A 13,852-nucleotide genomic window follows, 5' to 3' on the forward strand; every position below is an offset into this window, starting at 1 on the left:
ATTCATGAAATAGTAGTTCAATAAAATTTTAAATGTGAGTCAAAAAACGAGATGACATGGCATTTCACCAGTGCCCTGTACTGAAAAGGTTAATAGCATTAATTAGTGTTATGTAAAATATTTGATTAATCAAAAATATGATTAAAGTGATTAATGGCATGAAAATAACCAATTAGTATTCCTGATTATTCCAACTACCCAATAATTGAAATATTGTCATTATGTTTGTTTCTTGTTACTCTTACATGTATGGGATTGGTCCATTTGTTGAACACCCTTATCTGTGAAGTTAGAGGCAGTAGCATTTACTTTATTTCCAAAACAACTAAGTGTATCTTCACAAAATTTCCCAAGCTTTTCGTAGACATTCCAAGTCTGTTGTACACAAAAAATCTGATGTTTTAATAAAGTATTTTTACTACAGATTTGTTTGTGAATTTCAGAAGCCTCTGCTGAGTCAATCGGAGTGAAAGGTAATTTTCATGCTCAGAATAAAAATACCTCTATCATCTTAAAGTTTTCTTACTTTATTTGCATAACCTCTAGAACCTCCAAAAGGAACACCAAAAATTATTTTTGGTAAAACATATCTTACTTGTTTTTTCTCTACCTTATTACTAACTGTAGTCAAATCATCAATGTGCAGTGAAAAGTTAAAAAAACATGAAATGTAATTAATAATACCTTTTTTTTTTCCTACAATGACTGAACATTGTGACAGACAAGTTGACTTATTTATATTAAGAGCTTCTAACCTTCTCACACCTGTATCTTTTAATTTTATGGCTTTATTACTGTACTTTTGGAAAAGCTATAAATCACAATGGGGTATTTTTAGTAGAGTTCAGGGTAAACAAATGATCAGGTTACATTCATTTACTAACAGCAAGCTTGCCTTATGGATCAAATGAAGTCATGAAATTTAAAATGTTAAGTTTATGTTACCTAATGTAAGAAGCTTAGTTTCTACATTTTAATTACTTTAGATTCTTTGTAAGTAATTTATGTACATAAAAAAATTTAAATTTAGCACTAAAATCTTAGTAGAAGCCTTTTGCACTCAATGCTGTGGCACAGTAAACCTACTTTTTTTCTCATTAAGTTAGTTGTGTACATAAAATTTCATGTAGCTCACACATATGGATTTTAGAAAAAAAAATATGTCAGGAACTAGAATAGTATGTCCTAAAGCTGCTATAATTTTACTAGCTTTCTAACTAAACTGTAAACAGGTTAAAAAAAAGTTCTCTTTACAGTTCAGAACTGAACAATAACAATCACAGATAAAGAATCTAAAGCCAACATGGTTATGCCCACCTATATATATAACATGGTAACAAGCTTTTGTAGATACAAAAATTATCCTTCCATTGATTTTACACACATCATATAAAACCAGGTGGGTAAATAAATGTCTTGAAAGTTTTGGAAGAATTGTGGATTTGACAAATTTTTTGATATCTCAGCAAATTGAAAAGGTAAGAGGTTTAAATTCTATATTCCCACTTCTGATTGGTTAAACACTTGTGAATCAACCCAACAATTAATCAGTTGGTAAACTCCACTAATCATCCAGCTCTATTGTGAAAAATAACTGGAAAATGTTATTAAATCTTAAGTTTTTGTCAGCAGAAGACATTAACTGCAAACATTATTTATTCTTTGTGCTAATAATTTGCTAGTTTATGAGAAAATTAAGCTATAAAAAATCATTATTTTATGAACACTGCTTTTTAATATCTAAGTTTTCATATTACTTGGTTCTAATATTTTTCTTGCACCTACAATTATCAAATATTAACAATATCACTGAACTTTCCACAGGATGATTTTTGAAAAGATAATAGAAGTTACAATATAGTATGGTGTGTGTAAAGTTTTATTATATAAACAATAAAAAGAATACTGTTCACATAATTACGATAATTTGAAGAAACAAAAGTCAAATTGAGAAAAAAAAGTTTTTACCATCATGTTGCATATCAGATGTCCATAGAGTTAAATTATCCCTTAGAAGCTGCATGATGAGGGTGGAGTCCTTGTAGCTTTCTTCACTGAGTGTGTCAAGTTCAGCAATAGCATCATCAAAAGCAGCTTTAGCAAGACGACATGCCCTATCTGGCGAGTTAAGGATCTCATAATAAAAGACTGAAAAGTTAAGAGCAAGACCCAAGCGTATTGGATGAGTTGGTGGTAGCTCAGTCATGGCAATATCACTAGCAGCCTTATATGCCACCAAACTGTTTTCAGCAGCTTCCTTCCTGTCATTCCCTGTAGCAAACTCAGCAAGGTAACGATGATAATCACCCTTCCTGTACAGCATAAAAAAATATCAGAGAAGCCAGAAATACAGGTTAAAACACAAAAACCACCTGGTGTCATTTCTGCTTTTCTAGTTCATAATTAGCAGATCTGGACAAGTTACTTTTAATTTACTCAAAATATGAAAAAAAAAGGGTGTATTGTTAAGGTTATTTTCCAGCATTCTTGTAAATATTTTTTTAAACTCTTAAAACTTAATTAATTCTCAAACTCTTATGATTCTATAATTTATTTAACTACTTGTTCATACATATACAAACAGTACAAGCTAAATATAAATTAAAGACTGATATAAAATCAGTGACTATGTACACTGACTCTCACACCTAACCTACAAGTTGTCATTTATCATTATATTTAACTAGTAGAAACGCCACCTTACAGATGGCTGTTTGTGCTAGTAATTACTAATCGTAGTATTCATTTCTCATTGAAAAAAAGGTGAACATTTTTAGTCTCTTTATTCACATGCAACTCATTGCATCAAAATGATTTAATGATTCAAAATGTTTTTATAAAATAAAAGTGGTACCATTTATTGAAAATACAAGTTTTTAAAGAATTCCAGTTTCTCGGTAATGCATTTTAAAAATTACATCAATAAAGATATAATCAAACCCTCACATACAGTCCTAATGAAAGTTGTGTTCTTATTGTGAGGAGAGTAGTTTTATTTAAAATTGTGTTCTATTGTAACGAAATGGTTGTTTCACATACCAGTTATTTTTCTAATTGTCTGAATCTTGAATGGCCAAAGCGTGAAATGTTTTTTATGGATTTTTGTTTGCGGTGCCATTCAGTAGATTGTACAGGTATTTTGATTACATACACACTACATCCATTATAGTAAGAAGATTTCTTCTACAAACTCTTCAAGCCCACACTATCAATAAAACTGAACTATCACAATTTGAGAAACTAAGTGCTTGAAAAGTTTTTCTGTTTTCTTTTTCTAAATATCCTAACATGGTCTTGAAAAAGTTTGAAAATTATTCTAATATTTCTCAAGCTTGTACTCAAAGATCTAATTACATATTTATTGCTTCATACTACTGAAAGATGTATAAGTTCTAATAAGAATTTACAGTTAGTAGAAAATCCAGTTGAATGGAATTAAATGTATTTTCTACTAACATTACTGTACAATAAGTCTTACAATTATCAATACTTTGTAGTTAAACATATTAACTTTGTTTCTGTAAACCTATTTTAGCAAATTTCTTTCACATAAATCTACAGCCATCAGTTTAGCCTAAATCAACCCAGGTAATTATTGGTTGATTGTTTGCATCCTTTTTTCAACAACTAAATCAAAAGATGTAAATGGACTATTTGAAGTAATACTCAAATCCTTTTTCATTATTTCATGTTATACACAGCCAAAGCCATGTTTTTTTTCATTACAGCTTAGCCAACAGATAATGTAATTAGTTATGTACTATAACTTATCAGTTCTTTGAAACTACAAAAAAAAAAAATTCCTTGGTTCCCTTTTAGCATGATTATGGCAAGTGTTCACTTGTTCATAACATAATTTTGAATTAAACAGCACATTGCTTACTTTTACATGAAAAAATGTATACAGTTCATACTGTGATATTTCAGTGCATTTTTTGTTTTTGACAAAAGAAAAACTGATGGGAAAAATAATAATTGCTAGGAAAAAAATTTGTTGATACTTATGAGGTAACAAAAGTAATGCAAGATCTTTTAACTATTAATTTAGCTTTGTAATATTTACTAAATACCATTACAATGAAGTTTATTAATATTTCAGAGAACCCGAGTGTTTCAATTTTTTGAGTATCTTCAAATAAATTTATTCGTACCTAAAATATAAATTCAAAAATAAACTAATTCATACATACTAGTATACAATATGTTTAATATTTAATTTTCATAATTAAAGCCTGTCAATTTTTAGTTTTTGTTCAAATTGCTTAGAAAATTGGAAACATTTTACATTCATTCCAAATAAGTATCTTTTCTTACCACATTTTCACTTCCTTGATTGTTGGTTTCTTCAGTTATACAAACTAATTATAATAATAATAATACAGAGATGAAGCTTAACTATTAATATGCAAACATAAATCCTAAGGTAACTATTTTCAATACCTGTTTTAAGGTTAGTGAATTTTTTATTGAAGTGCTAAAGAAAGTGGTTCTCAAAGTTTGGTTTCCATGGAAGCTCAGGTAATGATAGCATTAAGTATCAATCCTATTATTGATGTCTCAACATAATTTCTATATTTTAGTTGATTAAGTTCCTGAATTTTTCTCTCTCTTTCAAGTGCTTACTTCATTTAAACTTTAATGGTCTTTACAAGTAAAAATGAAAAGGTGTAACATATCTTTACCAAAGTTAAATGATCATAATGGTCAGGGGTAAAATTGTGCCAGTAATCATCAGTACTGAGTACCGAAACATGTTTTTTAAGGCAGTACTAGTACTGGGACTTACCTGGGCTGCTTTGTCCTTTTTTTTATGTTTACACATGGGTTTTTTTCTTTTTTTCAAAAAAGGTCCATTTCACTCAGCTGAGTATCTCTACTTTTTTTTTTGAGAATTTCACCCTTGATAATGGTTAAGGCTTAAAGAACATCATTATTGGACTACCGCATTATGTAATATAAGTAGTGTTTGAATGGATACCAAAAATCCTATCCAGATCGGTAATTCAAGCAGGTATCTGGGTACCCAAAAATTTCCAACCACTATCAACACTTTCTAACATACAGAAGACAAGACAATATGAACCATGATGCCACACAGTTTAAGTTTACTTCGTGTGCAATGTTGTCTTTATTTTTCAAGCAAAAGCATATCTAAAACTGACGATAATAAAACGTTACGAATGTTTGGATGGAAAAGTAAAAGAAAACAGTAAATGATATACTTATAAATGAAAGATGAAACGATGTTAACCCTGAAACATTTTGCAGCCATCGTGTATACTATAGCATAAGCCTGCAAAGTATAGGCTACTGCATGTATTCTTACTATTCTACATGAGGCACTGAAACAAATTTAAACAAACATCTCTATATTTTTCGACTTTCAACAATCAGTAATGAGCACCAGCTTAATGGTCATGAAATCAATAAAGTGTAAAGCTTCCACCTGTTTCTTCAATTGAATAATATTAGCTTATTGATATTGGCAACTGGTAACAAAAAAAGTAATCTTTAATGGTTCACCCTGGCTGGCTGTCATTACACAATACTGACACTGTGAAGGCAATATTTGTACATGACAATGACGCTTGGGTTGTATGTACATACATTTACATACAGAAGTTACAGCATCTACAGCTGCCTGTCATTATAACATAAATTGAGAGATTACAAGACCACTGAGTGCACAATTGATGGGTGGAGCTTACCTCAAATATTTCATTGACAAAACTTTGATAATTGAATAGAGTTGTTTAAACATTTGTTTAACAACAAGTAAAAGTTTGGAAGGGTCTATTCTTTTGTTGCGGGTGTGTCTGTGAGCCAGACTAGTTTCGAAGAATTCCACACCTCAGTGACCCTGGACACTGCCACCAATGAAACTTCAGACCAAACCAAGCCTTTATAGAAGTCAGATATCGAAAATCGAAATTATGTATCTAAGTGTTTTGTGAGTGTAAAACACTTAAATACACAAAACTTTGATAATTCCCCATTAACATTAGTGTGTCAGTTTCTACTTTAAATTGCAATGAAGTGAAACAACAACTCCACAACAATGATCGCTGCATCCTAATACCTCAAATTATTATGAGCAGCAGCCAGCTACAGTTGAAACAAGTTAAACTAGTCATACAAAAATGTAGAATCATATTTATATTGATACAATAATTTACAGTATTTACTATTACAAATCACACTGTCATCACGTTTGAAAGTTTCTTATGAGTGATAGGCCTCATAAGCCCTCATTTCTGTCCTAGAATGCTACAAAATGGCAGTAACCCCGAACAGACTGCATGTAGTGAATCAGCCAATAATCAGTTAATAAAGAAAACTTTAAAAACGGACTATTCAAAATTTGCTGCTTACTTAATTGATTCGTTGTCTCCTATATTCATTATTGTCAATGGAAGAGGTAAAAGTTAGTATGGTATAAGCAAATTTTAAGAGTATAATGAACGGTTGACTAACTTGATTTACAAGGTACTCAATGATTTTTGTACACTGTTAAGCTTAAAGATGAATGACTTACTAATTAATGTCACTGGCCTGCCACAATAATTTAATCTGAGTCTGCTCAACTTTACTATGATTGCTTCCACTTTCATCTTCACTCTGTGTCATTACTTTTTTTTTGCTTACTGTTTTCTCTTAAAAATAATAGTTTGTCTGTAGCTCTGTTTACATTACTTTGACTTAAACTTTGCATAACTTTTCTTTTTAAGAACCAGGTAACAGTTGTGACAGGTGGATATCTGGTAAAAACAATAAATATAAGTATACTTTTAAGTGTCATTGTAACCCAAAAAGGAAATTTAATCAGCAGACTACCACACAACCTTTGTATAAATACTAAACACATTGCTTACTAATTTTATATTTTCACAGTGTTTTGGTCAATTGTCTTTCACCAGCTTTCGCAATAGAATAAAGGATCCAAAATAAAGCAACCATGTGCAGTACATGGGCATCAATCTGTATTGTTACCCATCTGTTCCAACTCCAAAGCTTTTATTCTAATGTTTCCATACTTCTACCATTGTGTACATTTTACATAATGATGGAGAGCTTAGGCCTAAAGTGTTAATTATGACATTAAGTGTGTAAATCATTTAATTTTATACTTCTTGAGATATTATAACTGTTTGAATTTCTAAGTATAATCTTCAGCTTTTCTATTGATACACTTAAGTTAAAATTTATGAAAAAGGTTTAAGGAAATTACTTCTTATGTTATGAACTGAATTTTTAAGAAAAGCCTTACATTTTGTAGTAAAACACCTTTGATTCTCCAGTTGTTGCATTAGGTATAAGGTGTTTGTCCAAAACATCCAAGATATCTTGACAAATATCACGTAGCTCATTTTCAACCTTCATAACAGAGAAAAAGGTTTATTTTTAATGACTTATTTTCATAAGCATTTATAAACCAACAAATACCAACAATAAAACTTTTATGTAACATCAAGACAAATTACAACAGGAGAAACACTAGTGCAGACAAACATTTAAAAAAATTTGAAAGGCAGCAAAATTATACTCAGCAGGTAACTTAGAGGTAATTCTATAAACTCTCTCAACACAGGCTTGGTCCATTTGACCAACCACATAACCATTTCTACTCGTTTAATGTCTTTATAGGTTTAATACTTCTAACTTTCAATATAGTGTGTACATCTTCACAAAATTTCCCATGTCCTTCGCATAAAAAAAAAAATCACATTTTTATCAAAGTATTTTTAATAAAATAAAATAAAGATTTGTCCTATATTGAGTATCTGTTTTGAATAGAGTGTGCAAAGTAATTTTCATGTATAAATTAAAATACTTTTCCTCTTCTCAAAAATCTCAAATTTCCTTTGGTTAATCCATAAAACCTCCTAAATGCATCTCAAACATTTTTGTTAGTAAACTTTATAGTTTATATGTTATTTTCTCTATCCTATCTGAAAACGTGATCAGTCAATACGATTGACCTCATAACCACCAAAAAAAGAAAAGAAATAAACCTAAATTACCCTTTCTTTCTTTCTAGAATGACTTCAAATTGTAACATGAAACTACATTCATTTATCCTACTGCAGCTCAAAGTTTCTAACAGTATACAAATATTTATAATTCAATTTTATTGCCCTCTGAGCCGTGTCTAATTACTATTCGTGCCATTATAAGTTGTAAATCACTTGGGGAACATGCAGCTCACATTATGCTAATGAATTACATTACCTACGAGCTGCAACATGTGTGCCTCATAAAACATTTCTATTATTACATTACTATTATTTATTTTACCTAATCTAATCTTAAACCTAAAAGGATCCCTATTTTTACATTTTAGTTACTTTTATAATTATACATAAACATGAAAAACAAGAAATAAAATACCTCACCAATCTTTCGAAGATAGTTAACCCTAACTGTTTATACTAATCATAGTAATGCACTTAATAATTTTATTTAATTACATAATGCACCAAAGAATATAGACTAATAACAAACAAAAAGTAGACAAATTCCCTTACCTCTCAAAATTTTCTGGCTTTCTAACTTTGCGAAAAGAGCTGTTACAAATTCATGTGAACTACTTGTTTACTTTCCCATGGGAACGATGTTGGTACTCCGAGTAAAACTGACATCTAACTGTTCAGAACATAAGGTTATACAATACGTCATTTGATAGATGAAACCGTGATTTTCTATTGGTTATAGGTAATATTTAATGAAACGCAAGAGAGAACTATCAACGAATTGTGAAAGATAGGATTTGACAGTTGGGTGTGGCAGGAGGGGTCTGATTTTCTATTCAATAGCTCTGTAACCAAACAAAATTGAAGACTATAAAAATTATGGCTTGTTTGAGCAATAACGATTTTAGAGTGATTTATATCTAATTTCATACTTTTTTGAGGGATGGTGGATAAAATAAGGATGATTACATGCTAAGATAAAATAAAGAGAAAGGAATTTTTTAACATTGCCTTGTAGAATTAAGAACTTAAAATACAGATTATTAGCTAAGATTTTATGCTAAAAAAAGTAGTTTATAAAATTTTGAATGTAAGACACTAAAACCTTGTGTCATGCGCAGTAAAGTATACCTGTGGGTTAACTGAAAAATAACTCAGTGATAGTAACACTCCCATTGGAATATTATTGAAAGCACAGTTTTAATGTTTCAATAAAAACAATGTCATAATAACATTCACCACCCAAAGTTTCTTAAACAATAGTAAGAGTTTAAGAATAAAAATTAGTATTTTCAACTAAAGAACTGTTAAAAACGAAACATTAAATCTGAAATCTGATGTTACTTTTGATGAAACTTCATGGATCTTAATAATGAACAAACATACTCTTTTAACATTGGAACAGCTATACTTCACATTGAGTCCGTACAATTATAACTGTTCATCATGAATTCTGTGCAGTTTTACATAATAGCTGCTCAAAACATTTCTAATCACTAAATATAATCAATTATTTATGTATTGCTTTACAATCAATATGACATATGATCCTTCCATTTTCAACCATCATTTTGCATAACTTCCCAGGAAAAATACTCAAACCTGTAAACCAAATGCTGAAGTAATTGTGAAATGAATGTGCAAATTTCTTTTCAAATATATGAATAAATATAAAAATATCTTAAATGCTACTTTAAGTTGCCAAATTTGTTCTCTTCCTTCCAAATGTCAGGGAAAAGAAGTAATTTGTTCTTATAAAAGACTGGCCTAGTGTAACTTATCAAAGCTGCAACTGTAGCACAAATTATCATACTTTCTCTACTTTCAAAAAAACACAAAACAAGCTATTACTTTTATATTTTACACTTGACCCTTGGAATATAAAGAGTCGAGTTAGTTTGAGGTACATAAATATCAAAAACTACATCTAACTTAAGTAAAATGATTTGAGCTATCATAATGGAAGTTATCATAAACAAAATACTGCCACATCCTGAGCTTGAGAAATTCCTTTTAGCACCTTTTTCAAAAGTGAAATTAATAATTTAAGTAATTAATAAATAAATACAAGAGTGATATAAATTGGACAAGAATATTACATTAAAAGGCTACTTATTTCTTAAACTTATTTTTTTCTTCTGAGAATCCTAATAAACAAACATTCTGGATATTCCCCTCTTGAATTTGCCACCAGTGTCAAGCTAATATCAAGGTCAGTTCTGACAACTTGCAGGAGTTTGAAACTGCAATAAACAGCTTTTATAGGATCAAAGTAACATCAACATCAGAAATGGTGCAAGAAAAAGAAAAGCCTGCAATAAAAAACTGCTACTTTAGTGATTTATCGAGAAGAATGATCACCAAAAGAGGTTCTTGCTACTGATGAAACGTGGACAATGCCAAGTCAAAAATAGGCTTAACCCTATCTAAAGACTTGGTGGATTACACCAACCTTGTAACCCAAAAGTTTCCATATTGGAACTTTCAATATGTTTTGTTTATCTTTAGAAAAATTTCATGTTTTTAGTAAACATAAGTCTTTTGTATACAAAAAAATCAGATTTTTTAAAAATTTAATATTTGTACTAAAACTGTCCATGAATACATGGAGCCAGAGTGTTCACTGCTTTGAGTGCAAAGTGATTTTCATCTTAAGATTGAAAATACTTTTCTTCACCTGAAGATTGTAAATTTCATTTTCATAATTTACAAAAACCTCCTAATTAAATCTCAAATGTTTTGTTTCAGTAAAACTTTATACTTCATCTGTTCTTTTCTCTACCCTAACTCTATATGACCCCATCTCCACCATAAAAAAAGAATAATTCTAAATTACCCCTTTTTCTTTCCAGAATGACTGCAAATTGTAAAAGCAAAATACAATTGTTTATCCTAAATAGGCTTGAAGCTCATAACAGTATACATCTGTTTATATATATATAGTTTTTTGCCCTTTGACCTGTGCCTAACTGATAATCCTGCCACACAATTTGTACATCACTCTGTAAACACGTAGCTCAAATTATCATAGTGAATTATGTCACATACAAGCTGCTAGTAAGTTTATCTTGTGAAGAATTTTCTTTTTTCATTATCTTCCCTAATCTAACCTAACAAGTTCTTAATTTTTCCATTCGAGTTACTTTTACAATAATAGATAAAGAATATACATAAAAAACAAGAAATACGGTACTTGTACTCTCCTTTTTTTGCTATTGACTGTCAATGAAAGTTAAACTTAGATTTCCTTTTTATACTGTTGGTACTAGTACACTAAATCATTTTTATTTAATTAAATAAAGCACCCAAGAACACACAATAATAACATGCACAAAGCAAACAGTGTCCGATAAATTTTATAATTTTCTGGCTTTCTAACTATTTGTCACTAAGTTTACTCATCTTGTCTTTGTTATTGTAAAGCTAAGGCTATCTGCCACTATTACTAATTTTGCACCCTCCACCAACTACCTGGCTACTTAAGTGTTAAATAAAGTGTAAATTTACTGTTTTTACTGTGTTATGTTTCTAACTTATAATTGCATAATTGTATTCTTTATTGATGTTGATCTACGGGAGGTGTCTAGTGGGCACCCCTCTCCCACATTTTTCAGAATTCAAATACTATTAATTTTGTAAAAAAGGTGTGGGTATAGGGAAAGGGTCCAAGGGGATCGATCCCCCACCCCTTACATCTAATTTTTTTTCCCTGAAATTAATTACTTATTTAATGTTGTATAAGTAGTCAGGGATCCAGAGTAGGTCACAATATCTTTTTTTTTCTCCAGAAATAAGTAGGAAAAAATAGCCATATAGTATTAAAAAAATATTAAATGTCAGTGTTCTTATTTGATTGGCCTATTAATTAATGTAGTCAACAGAGCTGGAATCTACCAGCAATCCAGCTATGACCTCAGCCAATAATTAATTATTTCTAAACAAATACAGTATGAATGTCAATGAAATGTTGGTTGCCATGGTAAATTTTCATGCCTTGGCTTTTTCTAGACACACTAACAATTTGTGTACATTCTAAACTTTATTAAGTTATTTTAATCAAAATTAATATTGTTTAGGACACCTGCATCTCTTCTAACATATACTTGTTACAAAATTGACCCACAACAAAGATATTTTCTTACTGCTGATATCCAAAATAAGTGAAAATACAAGTGCTACGAGTGTACAAGTGTTGACTTTTTTTATATATATGGTTAAGAAGTTTTTGTTGTTGTTGTTTTCTAGTTTCTGTAAATGTTTCTTTCCTTGTGAATATGTTTGTGTTAAAAGCATATCTGTCTTAAAAAGCTTCAGAGATAGGGTAGGTAAGCTTATATAATTGAGATGGGTTGAATGGGTAACAAAGAAAACTTCATTAAAAGTTTAACAGTGTAACAAATGTACAACATTTGGAGAAGCTTTTGTTAGCATTAGGTTTAACTAGACACAAACATATATTCAGTATAAGGCAAAAAAGCCACATGAATGGAGATTGCTTAAAGGTAAATAAAGGTATCTTGTTGATGTTTAGTTCTTTATCTTAAAAAATTATAGTTTTAACTATTTAATAAAGATACTATGGTTTTATTCATTTGCAATGCTTGTAAACATGAAGTTTTTTTTTATATCTTACGTTCACCAAATAAGATTAAACTTCCATCAAAACAGATGTTTTTGAATTTCGCACAAAGCTACACGAGGGCTATCTGTGCTAGCCATCCCTAATTCAGCAATGAAAGACTAGAAGGAAGGCAGCTAGTCATCACCACCAACTCTTGGGCTCCAAAGAATAGTGGGATTGCCCATCACATCATAATGCCCCCACAGCTGAAAGGGCGAGAATTTTTAGGTGGGAGGGGGAATCGAACCCGCAACCCACAGATTGCGAGCCGAGTGCCCTAACCACCTGTCCATGCCAGGCCGTAGGTAATGCAAAATACTATAATATTTATTGAATATTGTTTTTATTTTGTTGTATTCAAACAATGCACACATATAAATTATCTAACTGACTACATAATTATCTGTAATTGCAATAGTTTTAACCCGATGACCACTGGCTACTAACTTTGAGTCGCCAATGAAAGTCTTGCTATATTTCATTGCAACAATAAAACTAATGAATGAAACTGTTTGAAACTTCATAAGAACTTTCATAAATGCATGTAGTTTAACTTAAGAAACATAAAGCCTGTTACTTTTGATAAGTTTAGTTATTTTGCATTATGATCTTTAATATCTTGGAAAATTACATTAGGAAATGGTATTTATAAGAAATGATTACAAAATTTATATTTTAACTTATTACTTTTTATGTTTTAGTACATTATTTTGAAATAAAAAAAATTGTATTATCCATAAAATGCAAATTTTATCAATTTTTAATTTTTTAATAATCACGTACTCTCCTTATGGTTTCAAGTAACATACAAGACCCAAAAATAATGTTTGTAAATAAACCTAAACAATAAATGCGTATTTTTATTTTTAACTAGGATTTCATGTTTATATATGTACATAAAAAACATTTTAATTTTGTTTCATAAATGTATTTTTATTTCAAGTTTATGTTTCATTGCAGCCATACTTTTGTTTATTGTGCAGAATAAATCGTGAGGTTAGCAGCACGAGCTTTGTACATTGTACAATTGCCATAAAATATCATGCCTGTTGGTGGTCACTCTTGTTCAGTCCAGTGCAGACGCATTTCAACATTACTGTAGATATGATAGTAAGAAAGCTTTTCGGTACTTGAATATCATTTCTTTGAACTTTCAAACAACTTTATTTCAACATATGTCCGTGTATGTTGTTTCACTATACAAACAAATCTAATTGCCACTACTAGCAAATTTATGTAATACAATAGTTTACAGTACAGA

At 30.1% G+C, this 13,852-nt stretch overlaps 1 protein-coding gene across 1 annotated transcript in view; it reads right to left on the bottom strand.

Moving 5' to 3' along the window:
• Positions 1-13,852, bottom strand: part of LOC106459542 (14-3-3 protein epsilon-like) — a 27,156-nt gene that overhangs the window by 3,769 nt on the left and 9,535 nt on the right. The window contains exons 3-4 of the mRNA XM_013919169.2: positions 7,268-7,374; positions 1,969-2,312 (exon numbers count right to left, since the gene is read on the bottom strand). Of these exons, the coding sequence (XP_013774623.1) occupies positions 1,969-2,312; positions 7,268-7,374 (451 nt within the window). The remainder of the gene's footprint in view (positions 1-1,968; positions 2,313-7,267; positions 7,375-13,852) is intronic.

Source organism: Limulus polyphemus, unplaced genomic scaffold, assembly GCF_000517525.1.
Source record: "Limulus polyphemus unplaced genomic scaffold, Limulus_polyphemus-2.1.2 Scaffold624, whole genome shotgun sequence".
In the NCBI taxonomy this organism is placed as follows: Eukaryota; Metazoa; Arthropoda; class Merostomata; order Xiphosura; family Limulidae; genus Limulus; species Limulus polyphemus.